The sequence below is a fragment of the Heptranchias perlo genome, chromosome 4, assembly GCF_035084215.1.
Source record: "Heptranchias perlo isolate sHepPer1 chromosome 4, sHepPer1.hap1, whole genome shotgun sequence".
Lineage (NCBI taxonomy): Eukaryota > Metazoa > Chordata > Chondrichthyes > Hexanchiformes > Hexanchidae > Heptranchias > Heptranchias perlo.
Genome location: NC_090328.1, coordinates 94852399 through 94878413, shown reverse-complemented (window position 1 = coordinate 94878413; position 26015 = coordinate 94852399). Strand labels below are relative to the sequence as shown.

Sequence of the window (26015 nt, the reverse complement as noted above, 5' to 3'; positions counted from 1 at the left end):
AAGAGCGGGGGGAATATCAGATAATGATAATAACCCCTCAGTTAATGAAGCCGTCCATGCCCGCCTGCAGCAAGACCTGGACAATATCCAGGTTGGGTTGATAAGTGGCAAGTAACATTTGTGCCAGACAAGTGCCAGGCAATGGCCATCTCCCCTTGACATTCAACGGCATTACCATCGTCGAATCCCCCACAATCAACATCCTGGGGGTCACCATTGACCAGAAACTTAACTGGACTAACCATATACTGTGGCTACAAGAGCAGGTCAGAGGCTGGGTATTCTGCAACAAGTGACTCACCTCCTGACTCCCCAAAACCTTTCCACCATCTACAAGGCACAAGTCAGGAGTGTGATGGAATACTCTCTACTTGCCTAAATGAGTGCAGCTCCAACAACACTCAAGAAGCTCGACACCATCCAGGACAAAGCACCCCATCCACCACCCTAAACATTCACTCCCTTCACCACCAGCGCAGTATGTACCATCCACAGGATGCACTGCAACAACTCGCCAAGGCTTCTTCGACAGCACCTCCCAAACCCGCGACCTCTACCACCTAGAAGGGCAAGGGCAGCAGGCACATGGGAACAACACCACCTGCACGTTCCCCTCCAAGTCACACACCATCCTGACGTGGAAATATATCACCGTTTCTTCATCATCACTGGGTCAAAATCCTGGAACTCCCTAACAGCAATGTGGGAGAACCTTCACCACACGGACTGCAGCAATTCAAGAAGACAGCTCACCACCACCTTCTCAAGAGCAATTAGGGATGGGCAATAAATGCTGGCCTTGCCAGCGACACCCACATCCCATAAACGAATAAAAAAAAATAGGACCAACTGGATTGCTCTTAAAAAGAGCTGGCATGGGTTCGATGGGCTGAATGGCCTCCTGTGCTGCAACGATTCTATGATTCTATTACAGTAGAATATTTGTAAATCGAATGGGGCAATGGATCCAAGATCAAAAGGTAGCACACATTTTGCTGTTGCAGATGTGAGATTTTTCATTCACCTTCTCCAACTCAAATTTCCACCATCATTTTCTCCCAGAGACTTTTCTCTCCCAACCACCTCTGTCCTCCGCCCCCCCCACCCCCAATTCCATATCCTATAGCACAGCAATTGAGCAGGCTTCTGCCTTGGGGCTAAGATAATCATCTCACGAATACAATAGTGCAGCAAATGTGTGAACAGATGAAACAGGGAAGTTTGTTCATAGGAGTGGGAGGAGACATTTAATCGCTTTCAGATTTATCCAGAAAGTGCTGGAAAAACTCGGCAAATCAGGCAGTATCTGTAAAGAAAGGAAAAACATTAACGATTCTGACAGTCTTCATTGGAACAGTTCTGAGGAAGGGGCTATGTCAGAAACATTTACAGATGCTGCCTGACTTGCTGAGTGTTTTCAGCATTTTCCATTTTTGTTTCAGATTTACAACTGCAGTATTTTGTCTTTTCAAACAGATTTATCCAATTCAAGCCAAGCATTACTATTGCAGCCATCCAGTGTCCCTATTGGCTCAGTACCATTTGTGATAGATGATAAAGTTGCAGACTTTTGTGCCATACAGGGTTTTACATAAAAGTTACAACACAGAAACAGGCCTTTCAGCCCAAAATGTCCCAGTTGCCATTTACCCTCCATATGAGAGAAAAAGTCTGAATCACATTTACTCACCTTGTTCCCATTTCCCTTCTGGCCCCTTTACTTTCCTCCACCTGTCCAATCTAATCTTGAATGTTGACACAGCCTCTGGATTTCTTGGACTGCCTGTTGCTGCGCCACTGTAACGTTGTTGCATAAACAAGGTCTCCACCGCATTTTCAATGAAGTTATAATGCACAAAGTCAGAAAATTCAGGACCACAATTTCTGCCTCCACCACTAACTCAAAGTGAATTCCACAGCCTCAACTCTATGTGAAGAAGTTTCTCCTGCCCTTCTTTCTAAATCTCTTACATTTAATCTTGCATCTACGGCCCCTCATTCTAGACTCAATTAGGGTTCATTCTCATGAGTGAACTCCACTAATCAGTGATCTCTTTCAAGGGTCGGATTATCCAAAAGTGGTTCTACATGTGATTTGTAAAAAAAGGTATTTTGATGGTTTTAACTCCAAGGAAGCTGAAGTAATGATGATCCCGCACATTTTTTTCTTCCCCCCCCCCCCCCCCCAAAAGTGAGAGTTCTGGGATATTGTTGTCTTAAGTTCAATCATTCCAACATCACAGTCTTCACAAGGGGTCTACTACAGAGGGCTTTTGAAAGGGAGATGTTCTAAACAATTGGACTATTACTCTTAGTATAAAACATTTAAAGCTGATCTTAAAAACCCCACTGGTGAATAGTGATCAAACCAAGTTAAACCCCAACTAGGAGAAGGGGACACAGGGACAAACCAGTAAAAGGGATCAGTGATGTGAAGGGGATCAGTCCCTTTATCGGATTAATGTGGACATTGACTGCTGAGAAGTCTTATCAACAAGACATCCAGTGCTAAATGGAGAAAATCTACCATTTCATCCTCACTCAAGTCTTTCAAACCTGTTATGTACTAATAGAGCAGGAAGCTAACTCAGACTTAAAATGCTGTTGAGGATTTGTATTGTAGATGTTGCATTTCACATTTGCATTGGCCACGTAATGTTATGGGGAAATCTTTTGACTCTGCTGTGCTAATTTACATATCCAACTCTTGAACTCCAATACTCCTAACATTTTTAAACTCAATTAGCTGTGATATTAGCTTAAAGAATTAGTGAGTTCCAGATCCTAGTAGTTAATCACATCTTATCTGACTTCAGCTCAGGGCTATTGAGATTCCCACCTGCTTTGGATTGCAGCATAAAATGCTTCTGTGATCTAATGATCTAAACAACTACCAGGATTACATATGTGGCATTTCCTTGTATCCAGCAGCTCCAGTTATAGTATGTCACACCACCTAATATATATTTTCAAAATCCTTTGTTCACCCCTGAAATAAAGCACAGAGTCATGGATGCAAAATAAGCCATGGCGTACTACCAGGATAGAAGCGGGGCCATTTATAAATCTAGATAGCTTTATAGGTTACATGGTTATCCTTACATTAGGTAAAGTTATCTTTAAGCAAGGACTAGTTAACTAGTTTGTGAAGTCTCCCCATCACTGTTATTTATTAGGCACTAGCTTTTCCTAAGCTAACAAAATCTATGGCGTATCCTGAGTTAATGTAAAAAGATAATTTTCAAAACCATTTAAAAAGGTACTATTTACAGCAAACCTCAAATACTAGTATTTGTATTTATCAACAACATAGAATATACAATTTAGAAATCAGTTTTAGAAGTTGTTAGGATCTTTTGATGTAGAGTGGGACCTGTGTGCAAATTGGCTGCTGCATTTCCCTACACTACAACAGTGACTACACTTCAAGAAGTAATTCATTGGCTGTGAAGCACTTTGGGACGTCCTGAGGTCATGAGAAGGCAAGTTCCTTCTTCTCTCTTCAATGTGTACTGAATAACAATCCTGAAATGCGTGGACAATGTCAAATAACAAAAACCAGAGTACCCAGTGTAGCAAATACTTTCTCACTCACTCTTCGTTATGATTTAGGAAAATTAGAAATGCTTCAAACATTCAAGATTCCTCTCAGTTTTGTACGCTTATACTCCAAGAATTAAAGAATAGCCCAGAGGAAGGGGTTTTATAAGCCACAAGCTGATAGGTTGATTTTGAAAGATTTGTGCTTTCACTTTTGGCCCTCGTAGCTGGTACCTTTATGTACAGAACAGATCATTTTGTTTTGAACAAATGTAGATTTCCTCCTTCCTGACATTGTGGCATTAGTACCATTTAATTGGCATTATGCTACATCAGTTACAGCTGTTCAAGGAAAGATAAACAAAATGTCACTATCTTTATTGGACAATGGTATAACGGGAGGTTTTATTGACTTTGTCAAAGCATGTGAAGCTACAGAATGCCCAAAATTGTAATGGTTTATTTTTCATAAAGTGCAACAATCAAACACATTCTACTTTTTTTTTTAAAACCACAACACTGTAGATTTAAAACCAATCTTTTGACCTGCTTTGGCCAGAGCCTGCTCTGTTAATCCCCGCAGTTCTGTTCCTGGAACTAGTCTGAAATTTATAAGCAATTCAGTTATTCATTTTCTGTTCCGACAAAAAAATGCCCTAACTTTAGAAATAAAACAGTTTGATGGGAAATAGAAGCCTGGTGTCTGTGGACTGTTGCACACAGCTCAGTGGATGTGAGCAGTCTAGACTGAGTTTGCCAGTTGAATAAAACAATAATTTACTTTGATGTATCTTTCAAAATTTGAACAGGTGTAGGTTTAAACTAGAACAGGCTCTGCATAATTAAAAATAAAACTCTTGAAAAAGTTACTTTGGATTCTTAAAAATCTTTTGTTTTCAGGGCACCAGGCAAATATGGCCCAAAAATGAGTATAAATAATTTTGAATTATTTCCTGCCCTATATTTTATCCGAGGCAAGGACATCTGCAGTAACATGAAGTATAACCACAGGCTGTATCTCCTAGTATCTGATATCTCAAAAAAGAGCCAGTGTTTGTATAAATTTCCATGATTTTAAATCTACCTAAATTAAATATTTAGATTTAAACATAAAAACATTCTGGATCCTTTGAATTTTTTTTCATAAGTAACACAAATCAGAGGAGATATTGGGTTACATGAAAGCTCCCAAAGTCGGCAGACAGTAGGGTGATGCACACAATTCTCAAGCAGTTCATTACTTCATTCTCTTTTTTTGCCACAAAGTCAACGAATGAACCCTGTGCTCCTACAAGGACAGGACAGCAGCTTACACAAGGAGGTAATTCTCTGGCGTCAAGTCATATAAATAAAAGGATTACCCATGTTTCTACAGTAAATGCTGGAACAGCAGGCTTGTTCATGCACAATATAGCTATAGTTTCACCCAATAATCCATACAGGGATGTACACATCAACTAACGGATGGATTTAGAATTGATAGTTTCAGGCTTCATGGCGCACGGCACTAATTGGATTGAAACATAAATATGTACTAAACATAGTGCTATTTTTCTATCAGACAAAGCACACCACACCACAATCTGTACAAGCTACTGCGGTAGACATCTAACATTGTACTTCCCACTAAACTTCAGTTAGTTACATCGTCCCATCATATAACACTAAGAAAAAAATGGAGCCACAACAGAGAACTGGGAAGGCACTTTCGGCTGTACGTAAAAACCATCAGCGTAGGGCGTGCTCTGCAGAGGCATGAAATCTTCACAAACAGATTAGACAGTCGTCCGGCACCTGGGGAAGATGGGGCCATTAAGGCCCTGAAGTCGACTTTGCCTCACTAAAATAAATGGATAAACATATGAATAAATCTTGATAAAAATTTAGATTGCAAAAATGTATACTTATGATGAGTATTAAACTAGCATCACCTTAATATATATATATTTATTATAGCCTCCTCTATGCTACAATATATAGTATTCATTAACTTATAATGTGAAGCCTTATTGATCATTTATCCTATTTTTATCACTCCCTTATTATTCTCAACTTTAAGGCTTGACAGTTTTCCACCCATAATTTTCCCAAGTAATGCGCCGTTCTCAAACATCCGCTGTTCTGTATAACTCTTCTACTATTTAAAGTGCTTTGTCTAACCATAGCCGTTAGATAATTGTTCCCTCAAAAGATGATCAAGGTTGAGGCCGTCCTCATGGGTGCGGAACTTGGCTATCAATTTCTGTTCGACGATTTTGCGTTGTCGTGTGTCTCGAAGGCTGCCTTGGAGAACGCTTACCCGAAGATCGGTGGCTGAACGTCCTTGACTGCTGAAGTGTTCCCCGACTGGGAGGGAACACAACCGGGATCTTGGGTTCATGTCACGCTACACGTAACCCCACCAGCAAAAAAAAATTATCTGTTTTTAATACAACGGGTCATTCTCTGTCTTTTTCTTCCTTTCGGATGTTTCTCTCTCTCTCTTTTGTTCTGGCCGTTTGTATATTCGGTGGTCCTGTAGGTAACATCACTCTGTCTGAACGCTTTGATTGCCTTGACAACGGGCAGTTGGAAAGATTATCTGTAATCACCAGATATTGTTCTTTGACCATAAATGCAGTAACCTTCCATGGAATCCCACACTCGCTCACCTGACAAAGGAGAAAGCCTCCGAAAGCTTGTGATTTTCAAATAAAACAGTTGGACTATAACCTGGTGTTGTAAGATTCCTTACATTTGAAAGATTAGTTATCTAATTAGTCCCATTTCCCTGCTCTTTCCCTATAGCCCTGCAAATTTTTCCTTTTCAAGTATATATCCATTTCCGTTTTGAAAGTTACTACTGAATCTGCTTCCACCACCCTTTCAGGCAGTGCAATCCAGCTGATAACAATTTGATGCGTAAAATGAAATTCTCATCTCTCCTCTGGTTCTTTTGCCAGTTTTTTTAAAAATCTGTGTCCTCGGGCCACCGACCCACCCACCAATGGAAACAGTTTCTCCTTATTTAGTCTATCAAAACCCCTCATAATTTTGAGCATCTCCCCTTAACTTTCTCTGCTCTAAGGAAAACAATCCTTCTCTAGTCGCTCCACATAACTGAAGTCCCTCATCCCTGATATCATTCTAGTAAATCTCCTCTGCACCATCTCCAAGGCTTTGACATAGAAACATAGAAAATAGGAGCAAGAGTAGGCCCTTCGGGCCTGCTCCGCCATTCAAAACGATCATGGCTGATCGTCTAACTGTTCCTGCTTTTTCCCCATTTCCCTTGATTCCTTTAGCATTAGGAAATATATCTATCTCCTTCCTGAATACATCTAATGACTTGGCCTCCACTGCCTTCTGTGGTAGAGAATTAAACAGGTTCACCACCCTGTGAGTGAAGAAATTTCTCCTCATCTTGGTTCTAAATGGCATACCCCGTATCCTGAGACTGTGACCCATGGTTCTGGACTCCCCAGCCACCGGGAACATCCTTCCTGCATCTAGTCTGTCTAGTCCTGTTAGAATTTTATATGTTTCGATGAGATCACCTCTCATTCTTCTAAACTCTAGTGAATACAGGCCTAGTCGACCCAATCTCTCCTCACAGGTCAGTCCTGCTATCCCAGGAATTAGTCTGGTAAACCTTCGTTGCACTCCCTCCATGGCAAGGACATCCTTCCTCAGATAAGGAGAACAAAACTGCACACAATACTCCAGATGTGGTCTCACCAAGGCCCTGTATAACTGCAGTAAGACATCCCTGCTCCTGTACCCAAATCCTCTTGCAATGAAGGCCAACATACCATTCGCCTTCCTAACTGCTTGCTGCACCTGAACGCTCTCTTTCAGCGACTGGTGTACAAGGACACCCAGGTCTCGTTGCACCTCCCCTTTTCCCAATCTAACACCATTCAGATAATAATCTGCCTTTCTGTTTTTACAACCAAAGTGGATAACCTCACATTTATCCATGTTATACTGCATCTGCCATGTTCTTGCCCACTCACCCAACTTGTCTAAATCACATTGGAGCCTCTTTGCATCCTCCTCACAGCTCACATTCCACCCCAGCTTTGTGTTGTCTGCAAACTTAGAAATGTTACATTCATTTCCCTCATCCAAATCATTGATATACATTGTGAATAGCTGGGGTCTAAGCGCTGATCCCTGCGGTACCCCACTAGCCACTGCCTGCCACCCGGAAAAAGGCCTGTTTATTCCTACTCTCTGTTTCCTGTCTGTCAACTAATTCTCAATCCACGCCAGTATATTACCCCCAATCCCATGTGCTTTAATTTTGCACAATAACCTCTTGTGTGGGACCTTCTCAAAAGCCTTCTGAAAATCCAAATACACCACATCCACTGGTTCTCCCCCATCTATTCTACTAGTTACATCCTCAAAAAACTCCAGTAGATTTGTTAAGCATGATTTCCCTTTCATGAACCCATGCTGACTTTGTCCAATCCCGTTAATGTCCTCCAAGTGTTCTGTTATCACATCTTTTATAACAGACTCTAGCATTTTCCCCACTACTGATGTTAGGCTAACTGGTCTGTAATTCCCTGTTTTTTCTCTCCCTCCTTTTTTAAATAGTGGGGTTACATTTGCCACCCTCCAATCTGTAGGAACTGTTCCAGAGTCTATAGAATTTTGGAAGATGATCACCAATGCATCCACTATTTCCAGGGCCACTTCCTTTAGTACTCTGGGATGTAGATTATCAGACCCTGGGGATTTGTCAGCCTTTAGCCCCATTAATTTCCCAAGCACTTTTTTATTAGTAACACTGGTTTCCTTCAGTTCCTCCCTCTCACTAGACCCTTGGTTCCCTAACATTTCTGGCAGGTTATTTGTGTCCTCTTTTGTGAAGATAGAACCAAAGTATGTGTTTAATTGTTCTGCCATTTCTTTGTTCCCCATTATAATTTCCCCCATTTCTAACTGTAAGGGACCCACATTTGTCTTCACTAATCTTTTTCTCTTGACATATTTATAGAAGCTTTTACAGCCAGTTTTATGTTCCCTGCTAGTTTACTCTCATACTCTATTTTTCCCCTCTTAATCAATCTCTTTGTCCTCCTTTGCTGAATTCTGAACTGCTCCCAATCCTCAGACTTGCCACTTTTTCTGGCAATTTTATATGTCTCCTCTTTGGATCTAATACGATCCCTAATTTCTTTTGTAAGCCATGGTTGAGCCACCTTTCCTGTTTTATTTTTGCGCCAGACAGGAATGAATACTTGTTGTAATCCCTGCACACGTTCTTTAAATATTAGCCATTGCCTATCCACCATCATCCCTTTAAGTAAAGTTCCCCAATCTATCATAGCCAACTCGCACCTCAGACTTTCGTAATTTCCTTTATTTAGATTCAGAACCCTAGTTTCAGATTCAACTACTTCATTCTCCATCTTAAGGAGGAACTCTATCATGTTATGGTCGCTCTTCCCTAAGGGACCCCACACAACAAGATTGTTAATTAATCCTTTCTCATTGCACAATACCCAGTCTAGGATCGCCTGCTCTCCAGTTGGTTCCTCAACATATTGGTCTAGAAAACCATCACGTACACACTCCAGGAATTCCTCCCCCACAGTATTATTGCTAATTTGGTTTGACCAATCTATAAGTAGATTAAAGTCACCCACGGTTATAGTTGTACCCTTCTTGCATGCGTCTCTAATTTCCTGTTTAATGTCCTCCCCTACATCTCCACTACTGTTTGGGGGCCTATAGACAACCCCCATCAACGTTTTCTGCCCCTTGGTGTTTTTTAGCTCCACCCATACAGATTCCACATCGTGATTTTCGGAGCCAATATCCTTCCTCACTATTGCATTGATTTCCTCCTTTACTAACGCTACCCCACCTCCTTTCCCTTTTTGCCTGTCCTTCCTAAATATTGAATACCCCTGGATGTTCAGTTCCCATCCTTGGTCACCCTGCAGCCATGTCTCGTAATCGCAACTATATCACAACCGTTAATATCTATCTGCGCTGTTAATTCATCTACCTTATTGCGAATGCTCCGCGCATTAAGACACAATGCCTTTAGACTTGTCTTTTTAAGATTGCTAGTCATCTTAGTTTTATTTTGCACAATGGCCCTATTTGTTTATCGTCCTTGTTTTCTCTGCCTTCCACAATTGCTTCTTCCCTTTCTTTCTTTTGTTTCTATCCTTATTTCTCCCTCCTCTGTCTCAGGTTCTCATCCCCCTGCCATTCTAGTTTAAACCTTCCCCAACAGCACTAGCAAACAACCCCTCCCTAAAGTGTGGTGCCCAGAATTGGACACAATACTCCATCTGGGGCCTGACCAGTGATTTATAAAGGTTTACCATAACTTCCTTGCTTTTGTACTCTATGCCTCTATTTATAAAGCCAAGGATCCCATATGCTTTTTTAAAACACTTTGAACAGAGTTGTCTGCCAATTGCAGAGTGTTTTCAATGATGTTGAACAAGTCTGATCTCCATTGTGATATCACCTCCATGAAATACAAAAATTACATCATGAATGTGATGCCATGCACGGAGGATTATCCATATACAGATTATAAAATGCAGATGATTTTCTATTCCAGGCATAAAAGCTTTAAGAAATTAAGTTACACAGCACCACTCCCTTAGTTTATTTAGCTGTAAGCAGTAGTGAATACTGCATTTTGTGCCAGAGACACTTGGCCCCATAGAAGTACATCTTATTTTTACAAAGTGTTTTGAAACAGTCTATAAGTGACCAAGAGCACAGCTAAATCCTTTGATTGGGTCCAATTCTCTGCTGCCAGCTTTAAACAGATAATTCTTTACTTACTTTGCATTTTCTTTTAATTGAAAACCATTCTGCATTGAAGTTTCAAAGGAAATTTATATTTATGTTTAAAATGAAGTTTAGTACATATCAAGGTGAGGCTGGTCAGTGCAAGAACACAGAACATTTTTGCAACCAGTGCCAGTAGCAACTACTCTTGGGTCAGGTACAGCACAGCCACATGCTCTTACCACTCTGCCCCTGCAATATCCCTTAATTGCAACTTCTGAAAAAGAGCCCCTACTGTCCACACTAGCCATTTTCATGGCTTCTCTCTGTCCAATTATGGGTAGTTTTGTGTTGTAGTCCCTTCTCAAGTCGCTCTTTATTGGTCTTAGTGTAAATTGGATGCCAGGTGCCTGGCATTGTTAAACCAGCTCCTGGTGTTTATGCCGTTTAGAACATAAGAAACAGGAGCAGGAGTAGGCCGTACGGTCCCTCGAGCCTGGTCCGCCATTCAGCAAGATCATGGCTGACCTTCGACCTCAACTCCACTTTCCCCCCTGATCCCCAAATCCTTGATTCCACTAGAGTCCAATCTGATTTCCATGGGTGGCGGCAAAATACTTGGATCTACAAGTCTGCCACCAATCCATGAAATGGATTAAACAGCTTGATGCTGTGGCTCCCAGAATCCAAATGAAAAGAGCAATATAAAAGGCCCTTAAGACTGGATCGAGTCTTCTCAAACCCATTTCGTGTAGGTCCAGTGCAGGATTTAGACCTTCCTCCCATCAATCTGGACTGGATCGCTGAGACAGCAGAATAGTATCCAAAAGCCAGTGCCATCCAGCTCCAGCTGAAAACTATTTTATTCATTCATAATTTTGTAAGATACTGAGAGTTACTTCCTGTGCTATAAAAATATTTTCTACCACATCTACCAGCCAAATAAATGTCATTACTTCTGTCTGAGTGATGTGGAATAGTCTAAGTATTAGCATTAGCACTCAACTCTGTGACCCAGTGCACGCAGAACTGTTTCTCACTCTGGTTGGTAAATATTTTGATTTTGCTTGTATGTAATTTTTACTGTATATTTTGTATCCATCTTTCAAGGTAGAAGTATCTCGGAATTAAATGAAGTCCAATTGTTGCTTTCATAGTTAAATAGCTTCACCTGAGTCTGTTAATATGTTACCGTCTATAGCTCCAATATTCTATATTTAACATTCCTAGATATCCAAATAGGGGATATGTGGGGAGAAGCTGAGAGATAGGACTCATATTCCACAGAGAACGGAATCTGTATCCAATGGCCCTAATTGGGCATTCTATCTATTCCACACATTATATAAAAATTACTAACAGTAAAGCAAAGAAGCTGCATGTGAGCCGTACTTTGAAATGGGCACTGGACTGGTTGGCAGATTGCAGAGTGGCTGTGGTCATATCTGTGTGAAACTTTTCAACAAGCTGGTGTGACCCCCACAAAATATGAAAACTACCTCATGGAAGTGATGCCATGGGTGATGGACTATCCTTATCATGTTTAAGTGATTCTAAGGTGCAGATAATATTTATTAGATTAAACTATACAACACTGTCCACTTTGTTTGCATAACTGGAAGTATTAACAAATGCAGAATTCCACACCAGAGGTATTTTATCATACAGGAGTACAGGATAAATTTTGAGACCCACCCCAACATACAGTGTTGCTTGCTGAGGCGTAGAGCTGAGGGGCCGGATCAAAATTAGTGAAAATTGGAAATGTTGCAAATTAGGCACACTGCCCTCTGTGCTTGATTCTCTGATCCAGGCCCCCAATCAGCGACAGTCAATGACAGGGTCTCCAAAAATTAACCCATAAATGGAATAATGCATGAGATTAGCAAGAAGACAGAGAATTATTTAGGAAAGGGCTCTTTTCTGATTTTGAGAGTCGGTTTTCAAACAGCCTGTGCAAGGAGAGGTGTGGTGATTTAGAATGCTGATTTTAAACAACAATCTTTTTTCTGCCAATTACCATGTTGAATGTGTGAAGTTCCTTCCATGTGGGCAATTTGCAGTTCATTAAAAAGGTGACAACATACACATAAAATACAGTCAACAATTTTCAAGTTGAGAAAAAGGAAGCCAATCAAGTTATAGGGAAGAGATATCACTGCATCAGATACAGAATTGCTAATTAATGCAATCACTTTTAGAAAAAAACATATATATAGAACTATAAATTTGGAAGAATAATTGTGTCAGCAAGGAAAGCAGCTAAAAAGCAGTGGAGGAAAAAGGAAGAGAATAAGACTGCACTCAGAGGAGGGGAAAAGTCGGTGTAGATCCAGCAGAGAGGCAGTGTAAAGCACTGCCAATTCAATTAGGGAGGCTACTACCATAAAAAAATACTATATACTTATATCTCCTCCAGTTCCAAAGCTGAGAATCTAGGCCAGGAACCATCTGCCCTGTTAATGCGAGCTGCAACAAAAATTGGATCAATAAGAACACCTGCAAAATAAGACCCTGTAGGGAATCTAAGAAACTCATTAAGAATGCTCAAATGCATGTTTTCTTTCCCCTAAAATTTGCAAGACCTAACAGTATTGCTTCTTTTTGATGCAATTAATCCACCCCCACCCAAATTTTTTTTAAAAACGAAGATTGCATTTCTTTGAAGTTTTCCAGGAACTGAGAACTCTTCTATTGTGTGACTGAAATATCTTTCCATCAGTGATAACTTGCATTTATATATGGTATCTTTAACACAGCAAATGTCTCAAAGTGCTTCACAGCTGAGGGGTCTTACCCAAGCAACAGTAAGAGAGGATCCAGGGAAGGTAACGGAATCTCAGACTCATTTTGCTCAGGCATTTGTTGCCTAGATCTCCCCTAAACTTTAACCCGATTCATGTCAGATCACAGTGGGAATGTCATTTTCTCCAGCTGTTAAGATACTTGTTCAACATTTTTCCCCCACCTCATGTTGCACCCAGTAGTCTGACTCAAGTTGTCTCCATTGTGATTGATAAATTGCTGGCCATATATCTTCCATTGGGTAAATGTTGAAATTAATAGAAGTGATTTAATAATCTGTGCAAAGATTTATTTCCTGGTATCTTCACAAAGTGTGTAGTTTTGGATCTCCCACATATTGTGCACCTTTAAAATGTCTTGGACTAACAGCAATCCTCAGATTCTGCTTCATTCAGGCAGTGTGGACTTTTATTGATATATTACATTTTTTTTTAGTAACCCAATTTACTTTTACCATAGATTACATCTAGTTGTGAATGTTTGACTAAACCATCCCATTGAAGGTACTAAGACCCACAAATGCTCCCAAACCAAAGGAGGAGTTGTAGACATATCTCCACCATGTTTCTCTGGGCTGTACCACCATCAGCTGCAGTAACTAATGGAGTATTCTTAAGTCACATATTAAACAAAAACTCTATTTAACATACCCCAACACGCTTAAATAGTTCTGCTTTTGTAGTTGTTTAATTTTCCCTTCAACTTTCAGCTGACTTGGTCCTACTCACTGGAACTCCCTCCGCCTCACTTCCAACCTTTAAACACCTTCTCAAATCCACCTGTTCAACCATGCCTTTGGTTGCCTCTCCCATCTTCCCCACTTACAATCGGTGTTCATTTCTCTCCTCTCTGATGTGTTTCTAGTTTAAGGTGTTATATAAATGCAAGTACTTGTTGCTGTTTGAAAAGTTTCCTTGTGCCACACGCTGCTCCTGTCTGAGGGGACAAGCTGGAAGACTCTTCCCAGGCCAATGCCAAAGCTGCTCTTCAGCAGTTACATGGAGATCTGAGAGAGTATTGCTCAGTAACTTCCGTTTTGATTTTCTCTTCCTTCTTGTGGGAAACATCTGTTCTCTGCTCAGTACTTCCCACAGCAGCAGAGTTGGGATTGGGAATGCGCCAGGAGAGGAATCATGGATGGAAATCCACATCCCAACAGCTTTCAAAGCTTTTTAACCATGATGGTTATTGTTGTAAATTACAAGGAAGGCCATTATAAATCTGATTTGAACAGTAACAGGGGCAATTCTATTAAAAATAAAACCCTGGGCATTTTAAATGGCTTAACATTGGAACAACCATATTAATGTGTTAATTAGGTTCCAATGACAATTTACATTGAGAGAACCTGGATCTCCAAACTAATAGATCTATCTGAATTTTTTACACAGTGAAATAAGAAATAAATTGTTAGCCTATAACAATTTTAACACTATTTCAATAAGAGAGTATTGCATCTACACCGACACTCCAATTTAGAAATGATAAATATTATTCTAAGATTCTTTGGTACTTTATAATGTTACATTCTATTGGTCTAAATACTAAAACGCATTACAAGCTATAAAACTTATAATTAAAAATAAGCACAGAACACTTTCTGAATATATCTGACACAACATAATTGCTGCGGCAATGGCAATGTCCTTACCAAGGTCATTGTTGCTCATCACTGCATTGGACGCCCGAAGCCTTGGACCTTGCTGGGTGAAGTGATAGCCAAACTTCAGAAGGGCTGGATTTTGTTCTAACATATTTGCAATTTCCATTTCCACTTTATTACCCAGCTGCTGACACTGTTAAAAAAGTGAAGAAATACATCATATATGAGTACAACTTGCATTTATGTAGCACCTTTAACATAGGAAAATGTCCCAAGACACTTCACAGGAGCGTGATTGACAGAAGTCACAATCCTGTCTTCCTCAAATTGGGCAACAGGCCATTCTACAGATACTACTCCTTAGTTGACTCATTTGGGAGTAGTCCATGAAAGGATTCCCACCTCCAGTGAGACCCTGAGAAAATTTGCATCTTAAATTACCCTATATGATTTTGAAGCCACAATGCAACGTGAATATACTCCTGTCTTACCTGATTATCAATTTTAAGTTCAACCAATGAGTTATTGTATTGGAGAGCTTTCACTAGAGCCAGGATTCCATTACCAGTGATAAAATTGGATTCCACATTCAAACTCTTCAATGTTTTGTTAACCTTCAGCATTTCTGCAAAAGACTTGAAAGGGAGCAGAGCACATACAAAGGTATCAAACATTCAATGATAAATGATATTGTTGAACAGCAACACACAGCAGAATCTTCCTTTAACATAGGTTGTTCATTTCACTGACCAGAACTGTTAAACCATAATATTCTACATATTTTTTTAAAACTTTGATTTTAACCAATTTTTAGCTATTAGACTGCTGGTCCAGTGAAATTCCAGGTTCCATGGGCCATTGTTTAAGTCTTGTATGACACTGAAAAATACTAACATTACAGAGCCAAAGCTCTTTAACTGCGCAGAGTAGCTTTGTCACTGTGATGTTAATATACCACCAGATGAGTTCCCGGCGATATTCTACTTGGAAGGGAGTTCCCGGCGATATTCTACTTGGAAGGGAGTTCCCGGTGATATTCCAATTGGAAGGGAGTTCCCGGTGATATTCCAATTGGAAGGGAGTTCCCGGTGATATTCCAATTGGAAGGGAGTTCCCGGTGATATTCCAATTGGAAGGGAGTTCCCGGCGATATTCCAATTGGAAGGGAGTTCCCGGTGATATTCCAATTGGAAGGGAGTTCCCAGCGATATTCCAATTGGAAGGGAGTTCCCGGTGATATTCCAATTGGAAGGGAGTTCCCAGCGATATTCCAATTGGAAGGGAGTTCCCGGTGATATTCCAATTGGAAGGGAGTTCCCAGCGATATTCCAATTGGAAGGGAGTTCCCAGCGATATTCCAATTGGAAGGGAGTTCCCGGTGATATTCCAATTGGAAGGGAGTTCCCGGCGATATTCTACTTGGAAGGGAGTTCCCGGTGATATTCCAATTGGAAGGGAGTTCCCAGCGATATTCCAATTGGAAGGGAGTTCCCAGCGATATTCCAATTGGAAGGGAGTTCCCAGCGATATTCCAATTGGAATAGAATTCCCAGTGATATTCTGGTTGGAAGGGAATTCCCAATGATATGCTGGTTGATTGCCTGTAACTCTGTCAATACTTGTCTCCCACTCTATGTAATTATTTTTGTGTTTTGCAGCAAATCTACCACACTTTCAGTGTCACTCTCTGTTTGCCTCTTGCACACACCATTACTGTCACATCCTTATTTTCTCCAACTCATTCATTCGTTTCCCTATCTCGCATCTCTCTGTTCCACCTTATCTTTACTCTTTCAGTATTCCCTTAGCTACACTTGTCTGCTCAATCATTCTTATTCTCCCCAATTGTATCTCAGTTACTTTCTCTGCGATTTGGCAGAGCTGATGCTTACCGGCACTGAGGTCATACGTGCACAGGTTGGAATACCTGCACTCAGGTATTTTTCACTGCTTTGTACAAAGATAGTTCATAGGTTGAGACTTCAGGAAGAGAGCAGGAGAACAAGCACGTGGCTCCTGAGAGAGGGCTAGGTTCATGCTGGGCAGATCTTGAAATGATGGAGAATCAGTAAAAATGAAAGGGGGATCAGGAAGTGAAGTTTACCGTGGGGGGCACTTGTAAAATGGCAAGGGGGACAATTAAGGGCAGGAAATGGAAAACCGTGGTAGCTGTAGTGTTACTCAAAGTGAATCGACGGATATGGAAATATTTGGATTGATTTTTTTCCACCCCCAAAGAGTGGGGTGTGTGCACATGAATTCAGAGAGAGTGGGGGCATGGGGTGGAGAGAGAGAGAAGAAATGGTTCCAGATTTGAAACAGCCATTTTTTAAAATTGACTAATCTCCTAGGAACCATTCAGAAAAGCAGAACAGATTTTTTTGTGCTACAGACATTTAAAGTGTGTAACAAGCAGAACAGATTTTTTGTGCTACAGACATTTAAAGTGTGTAACAAGCACTAAATGCAAGGCTTTTACTGTATTACAAATTCCCGTAACATTGCTGAAGAGTAACCAAACCCAAGTGTCGTCTTCAGGTGAAGCGATGTTAGAGGGTTATTGCACCAGCTCAGATGTTATTCAGTCCCCATTTCAAAGTCACAGATTTTGTCCTTATTTTTATATACTTTAATTTGATGGTACTAATAGCAAAACTTACAGCAGTTTGGGAAGTCAAGTAGGTTGAAGCATAGGAATTTCCTTACAGTACAGGCTGAGGAGTTGGGAGTAGCAAAATTGAGATGATACAGTGCCAGCATTGGCAGGAGGGTATAATTGCAACATGACAAGTTTACATTGTAAATGTGGACACAGGAGTTTATAATGGAAAAAGTTGGCAGGAAGTGCACACAGACACAAGATTTTATAGAAATATTATGGATATAGATAGTGATGGACATTGCATGTGTTTGAGGGTGTTCAGGTATTTTTAATTATGAAATTTGAGCCTATCAGCAAGTGATATAGAACCACAAATATTACCAGATTATTTTTGATGGTAAGAAAAATTCATATTCTGGTATATTCTAGATAAAAAGATACACATTCTCAATAAACACAATCAGTCCTCGATCTCTTATTAATTATCACGGTAAGCCAGTCGAACAAGCAGTACTTACAATAGCAACGGGATCATTACTTCGGGTTCCTACTATACTGAACTTCTTCACGTACGTGTTACCCTTCAAAGCTTCAGCATATGCTTTTAGAGTGGCAAGGGGAATGTTCTAGAAACAAAATTTACACAAAACAATTTTAATTTAAAAAAATTAAGTTTCAAAGCTGATTTAAAAAAAAAATTATCTTGAATCTTATCCATCCCATTGTTTACAAATATTTTCCTCCCACTTCCCTCATTCATTCACCAAGCAAAACTGCAAAGTTCTGTTAATGCAGCTGCTGATCCAATTAAAAATAAAATGCACTTGGACAATCTTAACCTACATTCTGTTTTTTACTTTGCATTTTTCAAAACCTCAGATTCTGATTGATCCTCCCCCTCACAGCCCATTCAATTAAAGGGTGTGCAGCTTTAGGCAAATCCAGCCCAGGAGGAGCATAAAAGTTTTCTCTGTTATCTGTTAGGAGTTCAAAATGATATAAATTTGAGCAGTCTTAACCCACTTGTTAGTATGCAAGTCGACAATTTAACACTAATCAATAATCTCGCACACATAGGCCGCTCTTTGAGGTTGGGGCAAAATAGAGGGAGCTCTACTCGGCAACTAATCTGCTCTGGACCACATGGACCTTCTCAACACTGACACTAGGTGGCTGAAATGGAAAATGTGTTGTATTTTTCAGCACTGAGATCAACTAACAAGCATAAAGAACAATAAAAAGACAACATCTACATTTATTTTTATATCATAAGTCACCTGCTGTCTCATACACAAACACAGACACAACCTTACGCATATTAAGAGATTCATATACTGACCGTGATACTTTTCTCATGCAAGGGTGAAAAAGACAAGCTCATCAATATAATTAAATGTTCGTGGTGATTGTAATTTTCTTGCGAAATAAATCCTGAAAATAACAACTGTGCTAACATGATACTAATCACTCTCAACAATGGGGCTGAACAGTCCTTCAACTCAATTAAGTGAAAGGGATAGGGAGATAATATGTCCTTCCAACTTCAAACAAACTATCAAAGCCCACACCGCAAGCCATTTTTATGAACTCATCTTCTTCAGCGTTTGTTCGATTTATACACAGCAAAACTTTAATGGACTAGATGCTCTTTTAATATGTGTACACTAGTGATGATGGAGCAAAACTAAATAAAACAAAACATAATTAACTAATTGAACCTCCTTAAACATAAATTAGATAGAATGGTTCTCCCCATCACATAATTTCTCTATGTATTTTGTTTTCTCAGGCACTCTATGTACCTCAACGTAGGTCTGTCTTATTTTTCCCATGTCTCTCCTTTTTCTCCACCCCATCACTGAGACTTGGAGATGACTCATGATTTGAAACCTTCATTACCACAGAAGTTGCCCGGTGTCCCTCTCTGGGGAGAGAGAACTGGGGGATGTATTGCTTTGTTACCTTTGTACGAGAGTGAGTGCACAGGGCAAGCTCAGGGCTGGAAGGAGAGGCTGGGGAAAAGGGCAGAAAGGAAGGAGCTGGATTACAGAGGGATAGTGGGGTGGAAAGCCAGGGGATTGGTTCTCTGGTAACTACAAATGATCATGCATTAACAGTCACGTGGGAAGCATGGGCCAGAACTGCAGGACACAATGGAAAACTGTGGAGAAAATCTTACTTGTACTGGTGGACCTTCCCTGGCATTGCTCATCATGAGCCAGAGGATATAGTAGAAGTTTAAGAGAGATGTGATGAGAGTGAAATAAAAGGATGTTGGTTCCTGGGAAATTTGAGCTAATCAGAAAAGCACAAAAGATTTTTTTCATGCAATGGATACATCTAAAGTGTGATGTTAAACTTTTAATCAATTACCAGCAGATCTCCCATGGCATTGCTCATAATTCAGATCATTCACTGTTTTATAATAGAGTAGACATTATAAAACATAACACACAATGTACTGCGCTGCTGCCAAGGTGGAGTTGTGTTTAACTTCACCTGTGCCTTAAGGCCACAAAGTCTAATTGCTATAAATAAGGACAAGCCTTGGGTCAATTAGAGTTTAAGTGCTATTTAGTAAGTAAAATTTGCAGATTGGAAGGTGCTTGTAAATTTCCAGCTCCAGGTCAGATGAATGAACATGGAATAGTTTACAGTTAGGCAGATGTCTGTAATTTCTGGAATGACTGCCTTTATTTGGGTTTTAAATATATACTGTTATAACACTTCCTCACAGAGATTACGTCTCCAGTGATCTTAAATAGACAGGCAGATTAGCAGCCAAACATCACAACCGAGCTCCACTCCTCTGACAACCCATGAGCAACATCATGGGAGGTCGGATATTATAAAATTTATATCCAATAAATTATTCTGATATCAACACAAAACATCCAAGAGCAAACAACGAACTAAGCACACAAAGTTGAGGATTGCGAGATCGGGGAGATCTACGTTGCTCAGGCGTGGGTCGGGCACTTGGGGCAGGTGAGGTGGTAAGAAGCTGGGGAGAGTGAGGGTGGTAGTCGAGGGTCCTGGGGGGTGCGGGGATTGTGGCAGCCTCAGGTTGGTGGTGGTGGATCTGGGAGTGGGGCCTAGCAGCAGTCGGTCAGCCCGTTACTTTACTCAAACAGCTGCAAAAAGCAACCAAAACAGAAAATAAGGAAGACGGAGAACGCCATTTCTGCCACCTCCAGCAAAATCCCACCACCAAACATATCTTCCCCTCCCCTAACCTTTCAGCATTCCGAAGGGGCCGCTCCCTCCGCGACACCCTGATCCACTCTTCCATCACCTGCTCTCCTTCCCACGGCACCTTCCTGTGCGAGTGCAGGAGATGCAACACCTGCCCTTTCACCTCCTCCCTTCCCACCGTCCAGGGCCCCAAACACTCCTTCCAGGTGAAACAGCAGTTTTCTTGTACTTCTTTCAATTTAGTATACTGTATTCGCTGCTCACAATGCGGTCGCCTCTGCGTTGGAGACCCCAAACGCAGATTGGATGATCGCTTTGCTGAACACCCCTGTTCAGTCCGCAAGCATGACCCCGACCTGCCGGTCGCTCACCATTTTAATTCCCCATCCCACTCCCACTCTGGCATCTCTGTTCTTGACCTCTTACGCTGTTCCAATGTAGCTCAACATAAGCTCAAGGAACAGCAGCTCATCTTTCGTTTAGGCACTTTACAACCTTCCGGACTCAACATTGATTTCAATAACTTCAGATCATAACCACTGCTCCCATTTTTTCGGACAGCTAATCCTGACCAATCTTTTGTTTCTTAACCTGTTCCATTACCACCTTTCTTGCCTAATCATCCCTTTTGTCATTTAATCACTCCTGCCCTCTACCCTATCACAGACCTTTCCTTTTGTTTTTTCCTCCCCTCCCTTCCCTCCCAGTCACTGGTTCTGTACTTGCTTAAAAACTTTAACTCTAACATTTTCCAGTTCTGACGAAAGGTCTTCAACCTGAAACGTTAACCTGTTTCTTTCTCCACAGATGCTGCCTGACTTGCTGAGCTTCTCCAGCATTTTCTGTTTTTATTTCAGAAAATAAGGAAGTCCATATGTGGACACACTGTTCAAGTTGGGTCTCACCCAGGCAGGTCATGAAAATTCAAGGAGAGTGAGCCTAAGATAAGATGCATTCATGAGGCCAAACAAGGTGCATCAAGTCAGGTAGTGGGAAGTTGTAGGAGTGACTGCAAGAGGTAAATTTGCACTTTTTTAAAACTGGTTTTCTGAATTTATTTTATATGCTTCTCATATAATAAATGTTATATTTAGGGTACATAGCGCCAAGGGGCGAGGAATTGTCAGAGCTGCTGCTTTTGCGGTGAAACGTGACTGAGGAGAAAGATTTTTGCATAATAGAAAACCAATCAGAATGAAGAGAAGAAACACAGACATATAACCAATAGGGAAGAAAGCTGACAACTAGACACACAACAGGCACAGAAATGTTATTACAAAGATGTTTTCTTAGATCTAGTTCACATTAAATGTGGAGTGTCTGAATATGAATAGCTGTGTAGAGAGTACCCGAATCATTCTTAATACACACCACACAGGGCACCAATTCATTAAGTCGCAATGCAGCTACATTTCGTTTATTGGTTATACTGAAGGAAAAGGTTAGCAACCCAGAATAGGGACGAGCGACAAGCTATCCACAGTCACCTTTATATTATTGAGGTTAATCTCCTCAAGCTCAGGGTCATTTTCCATAACTTGCTTCAGAGTTTCTTCCACATCTGTAGAGTTTGGCAGTTCATCAGGAACCTGCTTATACCGAGTGGGTTGGATGACACCTACACAAGGGAGACAGGCAGGCACGTCAAAATAATCATTTGCTGACATAAAATTGTTCACAATTAATGCTCTAAAATAATTTAAGAAAAATGTCTCTGCTAATTTAGAAAAATTCTACATGCAACCAGCCAGAACTGATGTTAATAGAATATCTTTTCCAGACATACAGTACTTATCCTGCATTCTCCCCTCATTTCAGTAAGGACTCACTACATAAATTAATCACACTGGGATTTTCTTTTCTCAGGAGATTAATGTTTTCCAGCTATTTTTTAAAAATTTCTCCCTGCCTGCCTTCATCCTCATGGCCAATAAAGAAGTAGAACAGCAACCTGCTCCCAGGATCAGTCAATATCATTCTGTAACCAAACCCGGGAAGACTGGCAAGAATGGCACTGGTTCGCTAACACTTCCAATTTTCCCTTCCAAATGAAAGCAGCTCATCTATGATGCCTGCTTGGATGGGGAGTTAGAGGTAGGTTCTTCCTGCCATCTGAACTAAGGGATATGGCTCTTTGGGTGGTAATGACTAATGTATTTTAAATACATGGCTAGTCAATCCTAAATATCTTTTGTATCTATAACAGTTTATATATAATTAATAGATTTAAATTCCTAAAAGAAGCCATTACACATTGAATTAGCACTGTAATGGAAAAATACCAAGTCACAGATTATCAATAACACTACATTTTCAATCAATTGGGTCCTGGCACAGAACAGCCCAGCCTTTAAAATACTGTACCACAGTACTTCAAGTTTTACTCACTGTTAAGGCCTTCCTTGTTAACTATGGTGCTACTGGCAAGGGCTTCATAATATTGCTGGTTGCTCATCAGCGTGTGCATGCCAAGGATGGCTGAAAACAAAAAAAAAACAGGAACACAAAATTAATGCAACTGGAGACTGTAAAGCAATTGAGCCTCACACACTTGCACTCTGATGCAGAAGAAGCAGGGAAATTGGAACTGCACTGCAGCTCAAAAAGCAAGAGTCGCCAGAATGCTGAACATCTCATTCATATTAACTCTCACACAAGCATTACGTTTGCAGCTCACTGTACATACAGCTGGTCCCTACACTCCCAGCTAGTGCACAAATGTACTTTTAAAATATTAATTCTCAGGATGGTGAGGTCACTGGCAAAGGCCGGCATTTAATGTCCATCCCTAGTTGCCTTTGAGAAGGAGGCGGTGGAGGTGGATCATCTTCTTGAACCTCTGCAGTCCATGTGGTGACGGTTCTCCCACAATGTTGTTAGTTAGGGAATTTGAGGATTTTGATTCAGCAACAATGAAGGAACGACTTGTCCAAGTCAGGATGGTGTGTGACTTGGAGGTGGTGGTGTTCCCATGCACCTGCTGCCCTTGTCCTTCTAGGTGGTGGAGGTCGCGGGTTTGGGAGGTGCAGCCAAAGAAGCCTTGGCAAATTGCTGTAGTGCATCCTGTAGATAGTACACACTGCAGCCATAGTACACCGATGGTGGAAGGATTGGATATATAACTGTATAAAATCTTATAAATGGTGCTTTCTACTATTTAGGACGTGACAATATGCAACACCTCCAACCCTCTTCGCACTTCAATGCACAGTATTGTGCTAAGGTACAGAAATAATCAATGAAAAACAAAAAGATGAATGAGGGATTGAAGAAGATTTTTGTGAATGCTGAAAACACGAGTCTTCTGTTTATCAAAGGTGAACCATTTAAAACAGAAGAGCACTGTAATTAGCAGCACATTATCTTGCTTCTAGATTTTTATTTGGCACTGTCTGAGTTTACATGACAGCTTGGAGTGTCACTTTATTAAATAATTAACTCAATATGTTTATCGTTTGCTTCCTCCTTATAACAAAGGATTCTATGTCCCCTGAACATGTCTAAATTTTACACAAGTACATCCCTTCTTGCCCCCACTTGTGGGTCAGTGAAAGTTGATGGATGTATTTTCAGGATATCAGTTTTTCTAATTCTGAAATCACATGGAGCCACAAATAATCTCAATCACCAGGTACCGTGATAGACAAATTGCTGAAACCAGTCCAATATGAACTGCATAAAACAGCTACAGTCAATTCATTATCGAATATCAATAATGACATTTTGTTGTTTTAAATTAATGCATTAAAGGTACTTTATTAATACGTATGAGTAATAATTTCTTTCAAATTTACCCTTTTCCGTTCTTCTTCTGACTTTAGTTAAAATAATAAATATACTGATTAGTGTAAAGCAAGAAAGAACTTGCCTTTCTACAGCACTTTGTCAAGTCCACATCCCAAAGGGCTTTACAACCAATGGATTACTTTTTTGAACTGCAGTCATTTTTGTTTTGCAAACATGGCAGCCAATTTGCAAACAGTAATGCCCCACAAACAACAAATGAGATAAATGATCAGATAATCTGCATTTGGTGGTGTTGGTTGAGAGAGGAATTTTGGCCAGGACAGCAGGAGAACCTTCTGTTCCACTTCAAACAGTGCCATGGGATCTTTTACGTCCACCGGAACAGGCAGAAGGGGCCTCGGTTTAACGTCTCATCTGAAAGACTGCACCTCTGACAGTGCAGCACTCCCTCAGTACTGCACTGAAACATCAGCCTGCATTGGACGCTCAAGTCTAGAATGTGGCTTGAACACACAATCTTTTGACTCAGAGGTAACAGCGCTACCAACTGAACCAAAGCTGACATCAGTGCGAGAACTAAAACCGCATCATTTATTAAAAATAAATTAACTGTACAGTTGGTACAAATATTTCCATGATTTATTTCAGATTCTAAACATTTTAAAGCTATTTGGAGAGGAAATTTAGTAGAGGGGTGCATACTATGAGTGAAATAAGTACTTACCACCAGATAAATCCAAGGGAGTTACCTTTATTAGACCAATTCAGTTTTAAAATAATTCTATTTACAGACTCTGGTGTGGAGCTCTCAGACTGTGACTCATGTTAGATCTCATGGTGGGGGGATGCAGTCAATAACTTCAAGTGGCCATTTCACATGTTTGAGCCTAGATACTGAGTGTTGGCAGGTTAATTGACCACTGGGTTGTCACGGCCACACCTTAATCCCGTTCTAACATAAGGTTTATACACATGCATTTCCACAGGTGTCAATGGACAGGGATCAGGAGTGGGAACACTGCCTGGTTTTTCCCTCCCTAGACAAACGCAGAGGTCAACTGTCACCCTTCACTGTTACCCAAGTTCAGATCAGTGAACTCTTGAATACTGCAGCATAAAATTTTAGTTAAAGTTATCTAGGATCCTGACTGATGAACTTTGTCCAGATTCCTGGATGAAAAACTACCAGGGAATGAGAAATGCTTCTGAATTCTCTCAGTGGCAATAGCACTGGTCTAACAATGTAGATGGTGGAGCGAGCCTTTGGCTCAGTGGTAGCATTCCCACCTCAATCAGAAAGTGCAGGGTTCGAACCACGCTTCAGACAGTCCCCGCATGTGGAGACTGGAGCTCCGGCTCTGAATTCTGGGTTGACTTCCAGTGGGGGATGTGGGTGGCCCCCTCTCCATCGTGTGGGATGTGGGAGCCCATAAAACCTCCCGCCATGTAGTACTAACCACCCTATCAGCTGGTATAAAGATGGTTATGGCCATGGAAGGAGCGTTCACAATTAGGCCTATCAGACTGGTAATCAGCCTGCGAATCCTTCCATTACTTCACACTATTCTCCAAGGGAAGAGTGCGAATATACAAAAACAATAGTAATGCTGGTTAAAACAAGAGAGAAGCTCCTTCAAAGTCCTAGGAAGTAAAGGCACCATCTTCTTTTTATTAAGTCGTACAGATCAGACGGTCGCAGGCACGAATTGGTCGGTACCATTTCATCCAATCTCGCATTGGGCAGAAGTTATTGGCTACAACTGATCTCAATAC

General features: G+C 40.7%; 1 protein-coding gene across 4 annotated transcripts in view; it reads right to left on the bottom strand.

Moving 5' to 3' along the window:
- Positions 1-3916: 3916 nt before the first annotated feature.
- Positions 3917-26015, bottom strand: part of tmod1 (tropomodulin 1) — a 76548-nt gene continuing 54449 nt past the window's right edge. For 3 of the 4 annotated variants that reach the window (XM_067983320.1, XM_067983323.1, XM_067983321.1), the window contains 6 exons: positions 22884-22973; positions 21983-22113; positions 17819-17926; positions 15190-15333; positions 14747-14891; positions 3917-5380 (listed from right to left, as the gene is read on the bottom strand). In XM_067983320.1, the coding sequence (XP_067839421.1) occupies positions 5316-5380; positions 14747-14891; positions 15190-15333; positions 17819-17926; positions 21983-22113; positions 22884-22973 (683 nt within the window). In that variant the 3' untranslated portion in view covers positions 3917-5315. Of the gene's footprint in view, positions 5381-12694; positions 12760-14746; positions 14892-15189; positions 15334-17818; positions 17927-21982; positions 22114-22883; positions 22974-26015 lie in introns of all 4 variants that reach the window. The other variant, XM_067983322.1, reaches the window with a different exon arrangement.